This window comes from Prinia subflava, chromosome 5, assembly GCF_021018805.1.
Source record: "Prinia subflava isolate CZ2003 ecotype Zambia chromosome 5, Cam_Psub_1.2, whole genome shotgun sequence".
In the NCBI taxonomy this organism is placed as follows: Eukaryota; Metazoa; Chordata; class Aves; order Passeriformes; family Cisticolidae; genus Prinia; species Prinia subflava.
Genome location: NC_086251.1, coordinates 28,347,842 through 28,367,213, shown reverse-complemented (window position 1 = coordinate 28,367,213; position 19,372 = coordinate 28,347,842). Strand labels below are relative to the sequence as shown.

The 19,372-nt window shown below is 42.3% G+C and overlaps 2 protein-coding genes across 2 annotated transcripts in view; one reads left to right on the top strand and one right to left on the bottom strand.

Annotated features, from left to right (window-relative positions):
• RGS6 (regulator of G protein signaling 6) overlaps positions 1-19,372 on the top strand; it is a 262,657-nt gene that overhangs the window by 167,080 nt on the left and 76,205 nt on the right. The window lies entirely within an intron of this gene.
• LOC134551776 (loricrin-like) lies at positions 9,000-10,902 on the bottom strand. The gene is made up of 4 exons (XM_063399777.1): positions 10,847-10,902; positions 9,991-10,637; positions 9,810-9,916; positions 9,000-9,700 (listed from the first exon to the last, which is right to left on the bottom strand). Exons 1-4 carry the CDS (start codon positions 10,900-10,902, stop codon positions 9,605-9,607), a joined length of 906 nt encoding a protein of 301 aa, XP_063255847.1. The 3' UTR covers positions 9,000-9,604.

The following is a 19,372-nucleotide window of genomic DNA, read 5'->3' as shown; positions in this document are numbered from 1 at the left end:
GCCCTCTGGCAGCCTTCCTGAGGCTCTTAGCATCATTATTGTGTTATACTGCTCTACCCTCCCCATTCCTGGCAAATTTGTAGGAGTTGTGACATTAATTTGGGGAAGAGGGGGGAGAGATCAGAACAGTATCTAATGCAATGAGGGGAATAAAGATCAGGAGAGTACCTCTTGGAACCTCTCTACTGTAGTCAGCCTGCTTCTGGAGCCCTGCGTGAGTTAGATTTGAGCATAACTTCTAATTAGGTATCTGGGTCATGTTTGACATGCTCTTGGTTCGGCATTGACGTTTCTGTGCTCCTACTTAGCTCTAAATTTGCCAGCTGTTTTCCTTAAATAATTCCACTTTCCACTAAAAGATTGTGTATCTTATGTAATTACACCCACGGTAGTGTGAGGCCAGTCATAGGGACACAGAGGTAGAAATAGCTCAGCGTTTTACACCAGCCTTGGCATTCCTTAATTGAATCATTAAAATTTGGATTCCCATCTCTGCTGTGACAAGTTTCTTTAGCTCTGCTGAGCTCTCATTCACAACGTGTAGACTTTGTCATTTTACGTGCAGCTCTGGAAACAGCTGTCCTCTGTTTCACTGAGTCCTCTAGGCCTTGCCTGTCAATCCAGAAACGTCAATATTAAATTCCTTTTCATTCCTTCTTTTCAGCAGTCAAAGGATTTGTTACCAATCTGGATAGACTCAGGGATGAGTTGCATAAATTTTCTTTTAATAGTCTCAGGCCATGAAGCATTTTCTGAAACAGGGATTCACATTATGTGAGCTAAACTAGTCACAGCACTTTAGGTGCAGATTGGGAGAGCACTGGAAAAGTCATGCTGGGATGTACAGTACCAGACCAGGAAAAAACTTTGCATGTGCAGTAACATGCTGGAGATTTGTCATTCTGAGACTACTTTCATTAAAGCAGTAGTCTCAGAATGACAACCAGTTTTTTTTAAAGCAGGGTTCATTCCATTAGGGCCCATGCTGTTGAAAGAAAGCTTTTAAAAAAGACCTGATTTTGTCAACACTCACTCCTTACCTGGGATTCCCGGGTTATTCTGTTGATAGAAAAGGTAATGCCCATTTTAGGGACAGTTTATTTGAGAATTACATCTGCATATTGCAGTAGGTGCCTTACTATCCCATTTTTAAAAATAATTCTCTTTTTAAAATTAAGAAATCTTGATGCTCCTCCTCCTAATTCACCCTTTAGTTCCTGTCTGTTCTTTTTGCATGTGTGTGGTACCTTCCACCATTCGTCTCACCTACTGTGGTTTTTTCAGCCCACCTCTGAAAGGAGCCTACAAGAAGGATGAAGAGGGACTTTTTACAAGAGCATGTTGTGGTAGGACAAGAGGGAATGGCTTTAACTAAAACAGAGTTGGCTTAGATTAGATATTAGCGAAAAAAAATCCTTACTGTGAGGGTGGCAAGGCACTGGAACAGTTTTCTCAGAGAAGCTGTGGATGCCCCAGCCCTGGCAGTGTTCAAGGATAGGCTGGATGAGGCTCTGAGCAACCTGGTCTGGTGAAGGGTATCCCTGCCTATGGTAGGGGGGTTGGAACTAGATCATCTTTAGGGTCCCTTCCCAACCCAAGCCATTCTGTGATTCTATGGGAACAGTCCACATTTCTCAGGGATTAAAGCCAACATGCTCTAATGTGTGGCAAGACAGCACACAGGAATGGGAGCTTGGGGGGTGTGTGAGCAGAGGTTGGAAAGCTGTCACACCTTGATTGTGATGGTCATCTGCAATTGCATATTTTTATTTTGGGGTAACAGTGATTGTTTATGGGGACCTGTAGGTTTGCCCTGCAGAGCAGAAGGGTGTCCTTTGCAGATGGTTCTCAGCGAGGAGGATTAATATGCTGCCACAGTGAGAGGTAAAACCCGCAGATGCTTTGTGTCATGTCTGCATGGGTCCACGGAGCCACCTTGCTGGCTTTGCTAAATTAAAGGAAGGTAGCATCTGCTCTTCAGCTGTGTCACTTGGCAGTACCTGATCAGCTTGACTGAGTCTGTGAGCCTGTTCCTGCCTGTGTCACTCACAGTTCATCCTGTCTTGTCCTGTTGCATAGCAAACTTTATTTCTGGGGAAGTATTGTGGAATTCCACTGTCCTAATGAAAACCTAGATAGACTCGAACAGTGTTATGAATGGCAGCTGCATTTTGTTTTGTTCCATAAACTTATTCATTTTTTTATTTTTGAACTTTGTACGTTAAGCTTTTGGTGCTGAAAATGGTAATTTCGTGGTGTGTTTTGGGGGCATGGGATAATATACAGCCTACTCTCTGTAAATAATCAGAGGTGCCATGTAGGACTGTAGTAGTGAAGATAATGTGCAATACCATATTTTGAGTGAGAACTTGGTGAAGGGCCTTTGGCATCCAGAGGGGTCACACTGTATCTGTTTAGGGAATTTCCTGCAAGTGCTGTGTTCTGAGGCGGGTTCCTACAGAACAGTTGGGAGCAAGATGCTGCAGGATCCCTGCTGGTGTTGGGATACAAGTGTTCTGAAAGGGTAGCTTCTAGCAAAGCCAGGCTACAGTGGGAATCCGTACATGCAGCTGCACTTGGAACTCTTATGGCGAAGATGGTATCTTTGCGAGCTCCCTGTAGGTGCTGGGAGGGACAGAAGACAGGGCATGTCCTTTTCTGCTGCGTCCCTTTTCTCCTCCTTCTGCCATTTTTCCTCATACCCTGCAGCTGCTGAAGGGCCCAGTCTCACCTACTGAGATGTGAGCATACAGAAGATTTCTCTGAAGTGATGCTCGTGGATAACATGGGGCAAGTTGGCAGATGAGAATTGCAAAAGGCAGGCTTTAAGGGGTAATAGTAAGAATGCCCACTTGGTGTCAAACTGATGGTCACCAGCAGCCCTTTGGCCATGAATCCTGTATGGGATATCTAGGGTAGTATATAAGAAAAAAGGCAGTATTTAGTAATGTTGTGGAAGTGTATTGCTCAGTCTCCAGCTGTCTGGACTAAGACGGACATGGTGGGGGTCATAGTCAGATGTTTTGCCATTCTGCACTGATTTGATTGTGCTTACATTTTGCAGATATATGGAACAAATGGTTTTACCTCACAGTACAGGGAAAAAAAAAACATTTTAGGAAGTAGTTTGGAATATGATTAAATATTTTCAGCATCTTACACTGACATACATAAAATCCTGCAAAAGTACAATAATGTACTTTTAGCTTGTGTGTGCCTGACACAAAGGTGCACTGTCATACACATGGATTTTGGGGTTTGACTGGAAAAATTTTCAGGTTAACATGTAGATGTGTAAAGCAGTTCTTCACTCCTTTCCTGACTAATACAGACTAAGATTTGAAATAGATTAACATTATAGATCCCTTTGAAATTAAGTATTCTGTTGTATTCTAGTCAAGCAACCATCCCAGTTAGTTAGCTGAAGAGACTGGCTGAGAACATGCTTTTGAAGTGCTAGTGCTATGGAAAGCCACTGCTCTGTGCAGAAGGATCCTGCTCTGATTACCTTCAGCACCTAGAACATCTCACCTTACTGTCCCAGCATGCTTGAAGGTTTCATCTTTCTCTGCAGTTCAAGGAAATTAGTCATCATTCCTTATCCGATCGCATCCCACCTGAACATGCTCAACTTGTTATTACCCTTGTTTGTCACTTGACATCACTCCTGTTTTATCTCTGAGCTGTGCTTAAGTCACACGGGTGACTTTAGCCTTGTTTAGGATCTTGATGAATGGTGGCATTTTGATACAAAACTTGTTTTGTTTGGCTTTTTGGGTTTTGGGGTTTTTTTTAGATTTTGGATTTGTAGCTATAGCTGGAATGTAAAAAAAAAAAAATCCACCAAGTGTGTGGTTTACAGTTAATCAAATATGTGCCCTGCAGAATGTTTTGTCCCTTTAATGTTGCATTACTGAGTATTTCATGAAAGAAATTACCCACTTACCCTTAAGGCATAGTTTTGATATGTATCATTGGTCATTTTAAAATAAATGTCTGCAGTATTGGAAGACTCATGTGAATTATATAGCTCTTTATTTTACTGTGGATGAACTAAAATGTTCCCACATTGTGGATGGGTTTGGTTTTTTTAAAATGTATAATTTTACATGTGAAAGCATAACCAAGGAAAAAATGTGCCCAGGTTTTCCTATAAATCTTAAATTGTTTTACAAAGTTTTGGCTTCTGAATTGCAAGACAAAAAGTAACAGTCTGATGAATTATAGAATTTATTTTTGGCTTATATGCCAGCTCAAGAAAGAGATGAATGCTTGAAACCAAGCTCAGGCTTCTCCAATATTTGTGTGGCTAGGTGAAACATTTGAAGTGTCCTTGAAATAAGCCTGGCATTAAAAAATGGCTTTAACCATTATGCCAATACATCTTGTTGAAAGCTGGTTAGATGTAGGCTCCTGAGGGCTTTTCAGTTTTAAAAATGGAACAAAAGGCTCTAAAGTAATTTCTGAAACTTGTGCCCAGTATATTTTTTAAAAATTCAGGAAGGTTATCTGTAAGACAACTTTTTGGTGTCTTGGTCGTTTGTCTGGGGTTGACGTCCTTTGTAGTTAAGAGATGTAACAAATCTGTCCAGGGTAGTTCTCAAAAACACAAATGGTTACTAGCCTGCCATGACCCAATCTGAGGGGAATGTCCATGTCTTTGTGTATTCAGGGAGGAAAAGGGATGCAAACAACTAGAGAGAAGAAAAGGAGAAACAGGCAAGGAAGTGCATTTGTTTTACTTTTGGAATTACTACTTTGAAATACCAAATTACAGACAGCATACAAATACCCAACAATTTAGTTTCATAAAAAGGAGCATTCTACACCAGCATAAACATATGAAAGTAGGTTTAAGACAAAAATGTGCATTTAATAACGAGATGATAGAATTGAAGAGATCTTAATGGGAAAAAAAAATCAATTGAATCTAAGCTGGAGACCTACTTATCTCCATTCCTGATATCCTGATAGCCACTGGTTGTACATCCTGCTAGAAGGATAAAAGCCCCTATTATTTTTTTTCTACAGATCAACTTTTCTCACATTATTTTAATACTGAGAAAGCAATCAAGCCCCATCAACATGTGGCTGTTTTAACTGGCATCTGCTTTGGCAGGGGCTGTTGTGGGTTTGTATGGAGCTCTCAATCTGCGCAGAGAGGGACTCACTAGTGGTCAAACTGGTCTATATTTAGAAGTAGTTAAATTCTCCCCCGATACCAGAACTAACCAACATGCTGTTGCCCAGCCATGACAGCTTGGTGTGGTGACATTTGCTGGGCTAGTGAGGCAGCTCTGGTGCCACGGAGAGGGTAGACAGGGTCATGCCAATGGCACCAACTTCCTGACCCTGTATTAAAAGCCTCAGAAGTGAAAGAGTTGGAAAAGTGATTAGGAGCTAGAGGTGCCTCCCATGGTACCCACTTCCCCATGCTGGATTGCTGGCCCTCAGGGCAGTCCAGCAGTGCAGACACCCCTTCTTCTGCAGCCAGAGATTCAGATGATCTAGAAACTTCTATATAGGGGACTCTTGCAGAGTGGGAACCCCACCTGAATCACTCGTGTGCCACAAGCCCTAAATGATGCTCACTGGCCATCCCTGCCCATAGGGCTTCAGATGGGTGTTAGTTAGTCAACAACTGTCTAGTTTTTGACCATCTGCAAGTGCTTGAAAATTTTACTTGTTGTTGCTGCCCATGGTAAACCAGCTGTACGCTCTTCTGCTCTGCTTCCAGGACTTGATTGCATACCCTGAAGCAGTTTCTTTACATATTTAATCTGAAGTGGTAGTGAAATAAACATACCCATTTTGTGTTTTCTTTTCAAATGATGGGAAAATCCATTCTCCCTTAAAGAATAATTGAATTTTTTATGTTGTAAAAGACCTTTAAGACTATTGAATCCAGTCATTAACCTGACACTGCCAAGTCCACCATTAAACCATATCCCTGAGTGTCCCATCCACATGTCTTTAACCTCTCTTTTACCTCCAGAGAAGGTAACTCCACCTGGACTGCCTGTTCCATTGCTTGATAACTTTGTAAGTGAAGAAATTTTTCCTAATACCCAATCTTCTAGCCTTATCACTTGTTACATGGGAGAAGAGGCCAACCCACACTTTGCTACAACCTCCGTTCAGGTAATTTTTAGAGAGTGACAAGATCACCCTGGACCTCCTTCAGGCTAAACAACCCCTCAGCTTCTCGTTGTGATTGGAGGTCAGAATTCTGTTTCGCATGGGCTGCAGGAGGAGCAGGAGAACAGTTTAACCATGTTGAAATAAGTATCTTGTGTTCTTTTGATCTGTTTATGGTCTACTCATAAAATGCAGTTACTAGGGAAAGGCTACAAGTTTGTTGGCCTTTTTTGCAGTTTTCTGGAGTTTTCTGTGATGTATTGTAGCAGATTGACCCTGGCTGGACACCAAATGTCCACCAATGTACCATCATTCCTCCTCCTTAGCAGGACAGGAGAGAGAAAATGTAATAGAAGGCTCACAGGTCAAGATCAGAACAGGGAGAGATCATTCAGCAGTTACTGTCACAGGCAAAACAGACTCAACTTGGGGAAATGAATTTATTTCCAATCAAATCAGAGAATAATGAGAATAAGAGAATATATAATAAGAGAATATATGTAAGAATGAGAAATAAACCCAAATCTCTTAATAACCTTATCCCAGAGACACTACCACCTCCACTGATGGGCTCAGCCTATGCCAGTGGCAGACCTGTCTTGGAGCCAGCAGGCACTGGCTCTGTGGGGCACAGGGGAGACTTCCAGCAGCTTCTCACAGAAGCCACGTGTGTAACCCCCCTGCTGCCAAAACCTTGCCATGCCAATCCGATCCATGTGCATAAAGTACTTGTCTTTCACTGTGAACTGGCAGCCTCAGTGAAGCCTCACAAGAACAGATTCCAGACTTGAACTCACAAGATCTGCTAAGACAGGATTTTTAAGACCCAGGTCTAAATCTAAGGAGCGTTAAAGTCACAATACCAAAAGCATCTCCAGCAGAAACAGTCAGTCTGCCAGACCAGCATCCTGGGTTTTCATAAGTATAATTTGAAAAAAGATTTTTTATTTTTAGTGGGACATTGAGGGAAAGCTGGAAATGCTGATTGTATCCTCTAGTGTTGGATACTGGGAGGGTGTGTTGAAGAATAAGTCATTGGCATGAGAGAAGTTTCTTTAACATGTAGGTCAATAATTTGTCATGCAGTCCTGCACTTTATAATAAGGCTGTCATCTCCACATCTATGACTCTATCTGTTTTTGAATTTAAATGCATAAAAGACCCCCTCATGACTTAGGAAGCAAATACCATTTCTTGCCTTAATCTCTTCTCTCACCAGAGCAGCTCCTGGCAGCAAATGGTTTCAGCCTTTCAGCAGCTCCTGGCAGCCTTTGCTTGGGTTTTGCAGCAAGTGTGGTCAGAGCCATGAAGGGAAACTGTTACTTGATTGGGTGCTTAGTTTCAAATTTGCGTGACCATGTTGTAGTCTGATCATGTTTGGACAAATCAATCTGTGAGTAAGCTGGCAATAGAATTTAAATACTGCTCTTTCAATTTATTCTCTCAAGTTGGAAACAATATTCTGAGTTACCTGAGTTATCATCTGAGTAGGCCTTGGGACCTACTGTAGTTTGCTCTGAGAAAAGTGTTAGCAAAATTTGCACAGCACTGACAGGTTTTAGTCTGTGAAAGTAAAACCAGAAATGAGCCTTTACAGAGCAGGGATTCTGCACAGGAGAGTAGGACTAGGGGAACTTTATTGGCAGGAATTGGTATTAATGTTCAACACTATGAAATTGCAAGGCATTCTATGTTTTCACAGTGTTAAGTAAACATCAATTCATTAACCTTTACAGTTCTCCTGAAAAACATTACACTTTCTTCAGCTATCTATTTGTCCTTCAGGAACATTGTATGTGGTCTTTCTCAAGCCATACAGAAATGTACGAGAATGCAAGTTTGGATATCTCTGATGAAGTCTAAGTACCTCCAGTAGCAGAAAAGAACTTTGTCATTTTTTTATGTTTCACATTCAAGTGTATGTATGGACAATTACAGAATTCAGTGGAAAGGATGTTCACATATCTTAGACTAATACTTCACCATTTAGATTTTGTAAGCAAAATCTATTTTTGCATACTTGTCATTGTTTTCCACATCTATGTTCTTATTCCTTGGGCTTCTTATAAGCTTATCCTCTTGTTTCTTGTATATTTTCTCCATCGACTTTTACTACTTTTTCTTCCCTTCTAAATTCTAACTGTACATGCAGCATCAGCTAATGGAATGTGAACAAGCTGAAAAGTTTATTTCAGAATAAATCACTATGTTGGACAGAATCTGCTGAGCTTGTGAGGATACCATGGTTGTAAAAAGTGACCTGACCTGCTTTCAACTGGCTGCATCAGAGTTGTGACAGTGCCATTAGCAGTGCAGTTGGTACATTACCCAGAATGCTGGATACAGCAAGGGCAGGAGAAGGCACAGCCAGCCCTGGAGGTGTGGTGTCATTGCAGCTGTCTGAAGAAACATAGCAATTTTTAACCAAGGAATATGAGGTGTGGTCAGAGTTATTCTACACACATTACCATGCAGAGGAGGAGAAAGACAGTTCTTTTCCAGTATAACTCTGGGTTTCAGACTTGGTAATTTTATGTTTTCATAGAAAAATATAATGCCAGTTGGGATGCCTTTGCTATGTCAGAGTTAATTTGACCTGTAATTTTTTCATATGGCCTTTGGAAGAGTATTTTGTACTAAGATTGAAGTAGTATTTGGAACATTATGTGCCTATTCACTATTCTTCCACTTACTCTGGTGTCACTGAGTTACCTTGCTTTTTGTACAGTGGGATTTCTGGTCCCAAGTCCTCCAAACATCATTTTCATGCTTGTTCTTGCACAGGGGACCATGCAATGAACAATCCAGCAATTAATCTCTAAGCTGTGTTCCTGAGGAGAGACTATATGAGTATACAGAAACACAGTCATGGATTCATGTATTTTTTTCTAATTTTTAGTGCCTGCTTCTATGTGACAAAACATTTTGTTAGACAGAAGTTTTTGTTTGAAGAATTTTTTCCCCTCAGTTTACCATGATCTCTTTTCAGATCTGACTTTCTTTATTTGTTTCTATTGCATTGCATTGCAGATGAATTTGCTCTAATAGTTTCAATATTTATTTTTTTCTTCAAAACTTTTGTCCCTCAACACACTCTGTACCTTTTGCTGCTTACATTTCCCCTCTCTTGATTCAGTTTAATTCATAAGGTCATAGCTTTAACTCTTTTGGGTGGTTAACCTGTTTTAGATGTTTTATTTTTGTCTGGGAGAACAAAAGAAATTCAGGTTACAGACGTTCAGCCATATACGTTTTCTTTTTGTGTCCAGGCTTTGCCTTTGCCACCCACTCTATAGCAGAGTAAAACACTCAGCATTCTCACTCTGTCCTGGAAGTGTTTCCATGTGTGCCTGACTTTGTTCTGGGAGCAGGCCAGTGAGCTGTGTGTGCTGTGTGCTGGGACAGGCGACTGCTTGGCAGCTCTCCCAGGCCAATGGTACAGTGATCTGCTGCGTCTGCTTTGTTGTCATTTTTGTCGGGGACTTGATGCAAGGTGCTGATGACTTGTTGAGGAAAAAGAGGACATCGCACATCTGAATGTGCTTCTCCTGAGTACGTGCTCCTGGGGTGAAAGTGAAAAATAAGCAGAGGATAAACAAGGCATTCCCCTGCTCTGCCTTTGCATGCGTGTTCTCAGATAGAACCTGATGGTGCGACCTGTTGTATTTTACCGTTTTATTGCAATTCTGTGTCTTGATTGCCTGGAACCTCTTCCTCTCGCTTCTCTTCCCTGTGAGTGGCTCCAGTGGACACAGCGTTCCTCTGTCCCGTGTGCCTCCTGGGGCGCGGAAAGGTCAGGGTCAGGACAGTCCCCGCTTCTTTCCGCCTGGCCTTTGTGTTTGTTCTCCTTACCTCCGGAATCAGTCACATCTGAATACGATGAGCGGCACTTAGAGCAGGGCTGCGCGCTCCATCTGTTCTCCAGCGGCCTCACCTCCCCCTGCGGAGCAGGCAGCGGGCGGGTTTGGTTTGGGGGCAGATCCCTGTGCCCGAGCAAACGCTGGGAAGGGCGCGGCTCCGGCCCGGCGCTGCCTCCCGTTCCGTGGGCAACACCACCACCTCCCGTTCCGTGGGCAACATCACCACCGCCACCTCCCGTTCCGTGGGCAACACCACCACCTCCCGTTCCGTGGGCAGCACAGCCACCTCCCGTTCCGTGGGCAACACCGCCGTCTCCCGTTCCGTGGGCAGCACAGCCACCTCCTACTCCATAGGCAGTACAGCCGCCTCCTATTCCGTGGCCAACACCACCACCTCCCGTTCCGTGGGCAACACCACCACCTCCCGTTCCGTGGGCAACATCACCACCGCCACCTCCCGTTCCGTGGGCAGTACAGCCGCCTCCTATTCCGTGGCCAACACCACCACCTCCCGTTCCGTGGGCAGCACCGCCGCCTCCCGGCCGCCTGCCCGCCCGGCCCCTGTCGCAGCGAGCCCGGCCCCTCGGCTGCCGTCGGGGGGGATGCGGGGTGAGCTCAGGCCCCCGCTGCCACCGGGGCCTTGGGGCAAGGAGGAGGGAGAAAGGACAAAAGGTGAAACGAGGGAAGGAGCGATATGCACTTTAAATGAGAAGGTGGTCAGAAATGAGAATGGTCTGAAAGCATGGGAAGAATGTCTGTAACGCCAGGAAAGGTTTGTTTTCCCTGCAATAAGCGCTGATGTGCCACGGAGTCCATGTGGCGCGGCCCGGGCAGTTTCCAGGCCGTGCTCTGCGCCGCTGCCGTCCGTGCTGGCGCAGCGCCCCCTGGCGCGGCCCCGCGCCATTGCAGCTCACAGCCGGGCCGGCCGCGCGCCGCGCACACCAGGCCCGTGTGGGCACCAGGGAGATGTGTTTGATTCTACTTTATTTTTATGTTTTAATCTTTGAGGGAAGAATTTTTTTTTTCCTAGAGTATTTACATTGTTGTAGGTTCTACAGTCACTCGTGAAACTACTCTCTGAAAGTATTTTAAGAGTTCTCTCCCAGAACTTCTGATGAATGAAAGTACTTACTAAGACCTTACAGAACGGAGTGTTGCTGGCCTGAGAAAAACCTTTTGTTTTACATAGAAAGGATGTTGAGCTTTACATTTTGGACACTAAAAGCAGCATGCGTGTGTTTTGCTGCACTAGAAGACTGTTCTGTATAAATCTGCCCGGCAAACTGCTGAGAAACACTGTAAGGTCCGAGGTTGTGCCTGCCACACTCACCAGGACACGGCTGAATTTAGAGTCCACAGAGTGACTGATGTGCCCAGGAATAAATTTCTCGAGAGCCAAACCAGACTGGATTTGTCAAGAGTCTGTGGGGACGGTAAAACACTTACCCTGATGCCCGTGAGGTTTCCGGAAAGAAGTGAGCAAAGCTGCTGGTCTCAGACCAGGACACTGTTGGATGGCAGTAGGAAAGCAGCAGCATTGTCAGGTTTGTCCCACTGCTGGACATCTCAAAGCTCTCTAAAACAAAAGGTATGATCAAGGCTGATCCTCACTGCACAGTGAGTGGCTTTATGAAGGCTGTGCTTTGCTCTTGGGTAGCAACTAAATACACAGCTGTGCCCATCCCACTTTCAGAACCTGTTGCTGTCAAATCATTGCTGCTTTGGGGCAGCCCATCAACTTTTCCAACTCCAAACCTACATTGAAAGGAGTTAAATAAAATGTTGGTCTTCAAATTCTGTTGGGGGAAAAAAAAAGAAGGAAAATATTTCCTAGATTCTCTCTATCTTAGAATGAAAACAAAAATGCTTTCAAAAATTCATAGACAGATAAGGTACATGGTGTTTTGACATTACATTCAATTATTTAAACTGAATGGTAGTAGTTCAGTGCAGCTTTCAGCTTTTCAAAATGCTTCTTACTTTCAGAGGTTATTTGGTAAAATAAACTTGAAGGTTTTACCAGACAGGAAATGTGATTTTAAAATATAAGTATTTAGTAAATTATGATGGTTGTATTTACTGCTTGTATTATGCACAACCTTGTGAAATCAATAAAATATAAGACAGAAAAGTAATTTACATATTTTGAACTTGTGAATTGTGGCTAACATATTTTTGCTTATTGGTTGTTTCAGTGTAATCATTAAATTCTTCTGCACATTTAGAATTCCCACTGTTACATATCTCTGCCCAAATTTGAAATGAAGGAACAAGCTGTTGCTGGCAAAATCAACTGCTCCTTGCCAGTAGAAGTCCCTTTAACACATGGCTTAAGGAACCCTGTTTAAATTAAGGGCTCTAGTGTTAGTGCCAATACTGCCTCTTTGTTTTGCATGGCACTAAGTAAATTGTCAGCAATTGCTGTAGAGTTGTAATTCATTTGGCTTTACCCTTGACTAAGTGAAATTACATGTGCTACCTTAATCCTGCTGGAGAATTGTCCTTGATTGACTTCTGCACCAGTACAGAGCTCCAGTGAGGCCAGCTGCACTCCAGAACAGCTGGCATTATATGTGATTGAAAGTCCTAGGAGGAAAAGGGTGGGAAAGCTGTACAATGCCATTTTATTTTAAGAGCAATGAACTGGAGGGAAGAGAGTTACAGACATAGGGTCATTTAATTTTCCAGCTAATGTGACTGTTACTGCATCACTGCAAACACTATCTGTGGTTCTCAACCTTTCCTGAAGAATGTGAGGGGGAAAAAAAGTAGCAATGTGTCAGGAGGAAGTTGCCTTCTTAGAGAATTTGGTGAAGGTAACTACCCTTCTCTGTAACAGAGATCACAGATGATCATGTTGCTGCAGATAAGACGGAAGTGTGTGATCCTGGGAGAGATCTGTTGTGGCCAGGGCTCTGTAGGAGATTTAAAAATTGACTTTTGCAAACAGAATTACTGCAGAAATTCATAGAATTTCTAGTAGGTGAGTACACATAGGTGAGTACTATGATTCCAGATCTCTTAGTAAATAAATATTGTGCCAAAACCATTAAAATGCTGCAGCTTTCAGAGCACTTTGCTGTCTTGCACCATTCAGTGACATTTACACCTTTGCAGGGAAACTGTTATAACACTGGTGAGGGAAAGGAGGACCTTGATGTGACAGCCTTTGAAATTCAGTTTGTGAATGAGGACGTGGTGTGAAGTGACCTGATAGCTGCATGCTGAAATACAACAGTCACCTTCTACGTTTTATCAATTTTCTAGTTTTTTGGAGAAGGGAATGAGCTGTTAAAAATATTAATATATGATTGAAATGACAGAAGCATTGCCTTTGATTTAAAGGCTGTGCACATGAATTGAATAGAAGAAAAAATGTTTCATCCCTAACAAGATCTGACACAGGAATCTTCAAAAGCCTCCATTCCAGCAGTGCTCAGAGTTGCTTCCTTTGCTGTTTTGTTGCCAAATCATTTTGACAACATGAGGAGCAGCGCCTAAACACTACTATATGGCAGAGAGCCAAATTGCTAAGCTGTATGAGCCACTTCAGTAGTCTGGGTAATGCAAAGGCAGAGCACCCTGAAAAGCAGCTGGAAATCTATGATCAATTGTAGGTGTACAGGTGCATCTCAACATATCCGCAGTTCTTAGCGATTTGTAAAAGGTGGTAATTTGAGATGCTACAATAAAATGCTGTTACTAGTACTGCTGGGAGACTGGAAGTGCAAGGTACCACCTTCCGGCCTCTTGTACACCTCTTTAAGAGCTCTCAAGGCAATGTGCTCATCTTCCTGGCATGTTGAAGGAAGTACAGGTTTGAATGGCACAAAGCATGGTGCTAATTCTTTCTGTTTTGCAATTTTCTCCCATACCTGTAGTAACAGCGATTTGATATGAGTTGTATTTGAGAAGAGAATAAGATTTGGACACAGATCACACAGTATGTCTGTAATTTAGGCCAAATTCTAGCTGAGTGAAGCAACAGCAGTAGGGATTGCACTGGGGTCATGGTATATCCTGGCTTCTGGAGGGTGTGTGCATTTGGGTTTACCAGCGTGTTTGTTAATGCCAGGCCTGTCTTTAGGTAGCACAGACATGGTGGCAGCTCATGTTTTCCAAGTCAGGGGAGGGGTGTTTAGCATGAGTAAATCAGTGTGGCTGCCCTGTGGTAAGGCCACAGCTTGGCGTCTCAGTGTGAGCAAAGGCCAGAGAGGGTCTAAGGCGCTGAGTGTCAGGTGTAAGGGCTGGGCTGATGGGACCCAGCTCTGTCGAAGCGCAGTGAGAACAGTGAGACTGGCGTAACACCAAACCCTTTATGAGCTGGGCAGGTCAACTGGAACAGGATCTTTTGCTGGTATCACTTTTTTTCCAGTTGAGGACCTGGTTTAAGCTGCCCTGGCAGACCTCTTCCACTGGGATTAACTGTGCATCCATTAAGAGGTTTGCTAACTCAGCCTTACTGACACCACTGTAGAGCAATCATTTTAATCCAGAGCTCTCGGTGAGTGGCATCCTTCTGCTCCTCAGCAGGGCTGCCTGCTTCTAGGTGTTGGTGATGGGTGGGTATTGCAATGTCTTCAGGCGTGTCTGCTGCTACTTTCTGTCATGCCTTGGAAAACTACCTGAGCTCTTTTTAGATGAGCAGCCTTGTAAAGAAGGGAGTCTGGCTGTGATATCTCTGAGATCTTAAGATCTAATTTATCTTTGTTACCCGCATAAATTAGCCCACACAGAGCTCTGCACCATCATGTCATTTATTGATTCCTGCCTAGTGAAGATCTCCCTCTACAGGTCTGCATTGTAGAGGGAGTGTGTACTTTGGTAGCCTGACCAATATGATGAGAAGGCAAAAGTCCCTCTGAATTGCAGGTCAGAGGAAGGAGGTATTAATGGAGTTGAAAGTACACAGGAATTTGGATTTTGCAATTCTAAATCTCTATCTTTCAAATTTTGTATTCCATCTTCGCACCAAGCCTCATTCTTACTTCACACAGAGTACTATGTTTTCATTTTTTTATTACAAAAAAAGTAAATCGTAAATTCAAGCTCCCAAGTTTACAATGAACAAAAAGACTCCTTAGAAACTTTGGCTGCTTTGATCAAAAAGGGGTAACTCTCCTGCTACTAATGGTTGTTAATAATTCACAAACAAGATATAAAGTGAGTATAACATAGACTGCTATTGCTAGAAGCTCTGAGCTGTTGTAGCTTTGATGATGCTCCTTGCTGACACTGAGTGGTGCAATTACCACATGCTGATGAAGGAGAACTGCAATTACCACATTTTCTGAGTCAACTGCTGAGATATTATTTTAGTTGGCATTGGTATTTATTTATGTACTCATTGTAGGTAAATTTTATAAAGCACTTCCTCAATATTTGTAACAGAATACTAGAGACCTAGATGTTCCTTTTTTCTTTCCCCCTACCATAAAAATTGTTGCTTTGTGTTAAATCCCTACTGTGAGCGGTAGTCTGTACTCCCAATTTAGCTGAAAGCACTGTGGGTGTCAGTGGGGGGCTCTGTATAAGAAAAATCGTAGCACGGAGTGCTAAAGGCCTTGAGAAATTTTGTATGAAATAGTTTTGCCCTTTATCATGGGTGATGTTAATTTGTTTATTTTTGCAAGCCCAGTGGTAAAAGTGGGGATGATTAACCCTTTTGTCCTGGATTTATGAAGGACTCAGAACTGGTTGGGGAAGGACCCAAGACATTATTTTCATTTAATAGTGTGATTGCCATGATTGACAGCTTAAAAAGTACCTTGAGTGTCTGCTCGAACACCTGTGCATGTATTTCTATGTCATTTGAACTGCTTGTGATTTATTTTTTCTCTTGCTTTTCTTTAGAAATATTTAAAAATTGCTCTGAGTTCAGGAGCAAATTGTTTGGAAATTTTGGTGCTAAAATGGGTTCATCTATTTTCAAGAATGAAGTGACAGGAAGGTGGACATACTTTTTACCCTTTCAGCAAAAGACTGTCTAGACCATGAGTTTGGAGGTGATTGACATCAGAGGCCAGGCATGTGGCTTGTTTGCCCATGGAGTGTGTAGATAAGGTCTAGGAAGGAGCTGAACAGTTCATATTCTTCATGGAAAAAGAGCAACAGGACAAAAAAACCCCTATCCCAACCAGACCAAAAAACTCCCCCTGCCATGCAAAAGTACTTAACATTTTTTTAAACCATCAAAATATGTTCAGAGAATATTAGAGTTACAGTAAGACAGAAAGAAAGACAGGAAATAACCAAACAATCTTCTGTATCCTTCTGTAAACAGGTATGTATAATACGTTCTCTCATGTTATGATCAGATGGTATTTTTAAATGTTTTTAAGACCTCACTTGCTTCAGTGATATTATCTGTCAGTGCAGTGTGAGGCTGTGAATGATCTGAGATCCAGGATATCCCACCCCATCAGCTGATGGCATCCAGTGGTCAGGGCTCAGCTTAACAAGTCCCATGAGACAGGGCAGACTTTAGTCCTTGGTCACTAATGCCACACCTGGCCACACAAGGTGTCTCGTGTCAAATCCCTATGGAGCTCCACTCATCAGTGCTTGTGAGCTTTGTGATCTCAGGACACAGTGAAAAAAGCAGTTGTCTTTCCAGGCCTAAAAAGAAAAATAAAGATGCACACATTTGCTGAAGTTTCAGGAACAGTCTGGTATTTTTTATTTGCATATATATGCATGTGTGTGTACAGGCATAGGCCTTGCCAGGGACATGTTTAGTCCCTTGGATGACAAGCAGACCCCAGTGGTCCTGGCTCCTTTGCTCAGAACCAGAGGTACAGACTCCACTCCAGGCAGCAGATCTTTAGAAACAGCTGGAGGATGGTGCGTTGTCCTGTGTGCCTTTGTAATTTCAGCATGTGAAAGATGGGCAAATCTCTCTTTCTGCATTTTCTGGAAGAGGTAGAACAACATAGGTTGAGTAGATAAGGTATCAAGTACAGGGGTAGTGACTCACCAACTGCATCTTGCCAATGGCCTCACACCTTGTGAATTTTTTAAATTTATCTTTCAATGTCTTACCACTCATTTGTCATGTTGACAGGCAATGGCCAGCAGGGAACACTAGCTACTATTATGGGGTCACTGAGGCTGAAGAGAAAATGTAGAAAATAGCAGTAAATATAAAACTGCTGGTCTGCCTCTAAGCATGTAGCTGGATAAATGGTCATTGTGAATGTTTGCACGTAGAAATACAACTATTGTGTTGGTGTTAGGCAACTTCAGCTTCAAAGAAGTGCCTAAGGCAAAAAGACATGTTTCATTATAGATGAGGAGGAAATAGGTGTTCGAAGGATTTTGGCTATTCTTGAACTGAGCATTCTGACTCAGAGGAAATGCAGATGTATAGAGAGGTGCACAGAGAAAATGGAAGCTATTCCTCTACCTGGATTTGGTAACACTTCTTAGTATGAAAACATGTCCAACTATTTGTTTTCAGAAGATTTCAAATGCCTTGTTAATGTACAGTGGAAACATGTCAGAGTTAAGGGTTTTCCCTGGGTGTCCTCTGAAAGAGCTTGTGAAATGTGAGAAAATACCTTTTTGGGAAGGTGAGTTACATGAGGACCAACCACCAGGCTTAATCTAAAGGAGAGATGAAAATGATATTTTCTGGAAAACTTACAGATAGAGGTATCTGTGTCTTGGTTTGGCAGATGACAGTGTTGTAAAGGAATCACTCAAATCTTCGCTGTGTCTTAGAAGGATAAATCCAAATTACCTCATTTGAAGAAGGGCATAAGTAGGTTGCAGTGACAGAAACAGCCACGAGCAAATGCAAAGACAATGTGTAAGGGTAACCCTAAAAACTGAAGGTGTTATGGGAGATGACAGTAAAGAGTTTTCATTATGATTGAATATTAATTAGTAATGTGGCTATTAATGATGACAGTAATTAACAGAAGAAGGAAGGACTTGTCATTATCCCAAGGGTGAGTAATCAGTCTTGGCAGGTGATGAATAATGGTTCAGCAAGCTCAGCAGAAAGATAATCTGTCTGCCTCAGGACAACTGGAGAACAGCTATAACATCTTCCAGGCTCTTGGCAACATTCAGAAATGACTTCATGTTTTTAACAGAGACAAATTAAAATTCCTGATCTCAAGTGCTGCTTGTATTCTGGAGTGGCTGATCACAGGAGTTCTGGTTGAGTCAGTGCCTTCAGTTTACTTACCCTTTAAACCTTTCCTGCCCATTTAAACCTTTCTTATGAGGAGTGAGAAAGACTGGAGAACCAGCTTTCAACATTACTTGAGTTTTTTTATTGTTGTTTGATGGAAATTGAATAGATTCCTCAGAAGTGTCCTAGAGCTGGGAATGTGATCATTCCATGTAAAAATGGAGTGGGACTTCAGGAACTAAGTGTTCCTGTACATCTGGAAAGGGGTCATGCAGAAAGCAGTTCACCTCCTGTGAGCAAAGCGATGCAATACTGTAGATGATTGTCAGGTATCAGCTCTTCACACTTGGGAATACAATGCCTAAGAGATCATTGCAAGCCTGTTACCAGAGACCAAAATCAGGAGAAACAGAGGATTTTTTTTTTGTTTGGAGGATGAACTGAAAAAGCAAGAAAGATTCTGATTTCACTTGAACCGAGACAGCTTTGTGAGGTTTTGTTTCTAACAATACAGAAGCACTGCAGTTTGAATCTTTTTGAATTAGCTTTCTAATAATAAATGTTGTGCTCTGTCTTGAAAATACTTTTTTTTTTGTAAAAGGCAAAAGGGAACACCCATGTTTATAATATAGAGTGTTTTATTAACAAACTTGTCAAAAGAACATGGCTCTGAACATATTCCCCATATGTTATTCAGCTAATGGTGTTCACTAGATGCCTTCTCATTTAGCAGATAATTTTGCACACCTTGTACATATTTTTCTGAATAAATTTATTGTTTAAAAAAAAAAATGACATGACCTCAGGATGCATCTGGCAAGGTAGTTTTAGTAGAGAGAAGAAAGTGCTGGCACCATTGCCAGAGGCATTGGTTTGCTTTTCTGCAAGGTACTGAGTGCAGTTTTGGTGAGTTCTGTGCAAAGAAGTTCATTTAAATTTGAGAAGTTGCTGAATGGTAAAGTATAGGGAGAGACCACCTTAGGAGGACATAGAAAGAGGTGGTTTGGTTTAATGAGATGGAGACAGGGAGACAAAGTGTCAGCCCTCTATAGAAATGCTCAGGAGAAACTATCAAGGAAGAAGAATCATTGTTTTCCTTCAATGATAATACATTTATAAAATGCATATAAATTGCACATTAACAAACTCAGGTTGCAAAGTTACAGGAGGAGTTCAATCAATTAAAAAAAAAAAAAAAATCTGGAATAACTTTCCAGATAGGATGGTGGCAACT

Bases quoted from the DNA above. Each gene is read 5' to 3' on its own strand.
- LOC134551776 (XM_063399777.1), bottom strand. From the start codon at position 10,902: ATGGCGCGGGGCCGCGCCAGGGGGCGCTGCGCCAGCACGGACGGCAGC. The intron at 9,917-9,990 runs GTAAGGAGAACA...TCCGCGCCCCAG, and splicing joins AGATGTGACTGATTCCGGAG to GAGGCACACGGGACAGAGGA. The intron at 9,701-9,809 runs GTAAAATACAAC...CTTTCACCCCAG, and splicing joins CACAGAATTGCAATAAAACG to GAGCACGTACTCAGGAGAAG.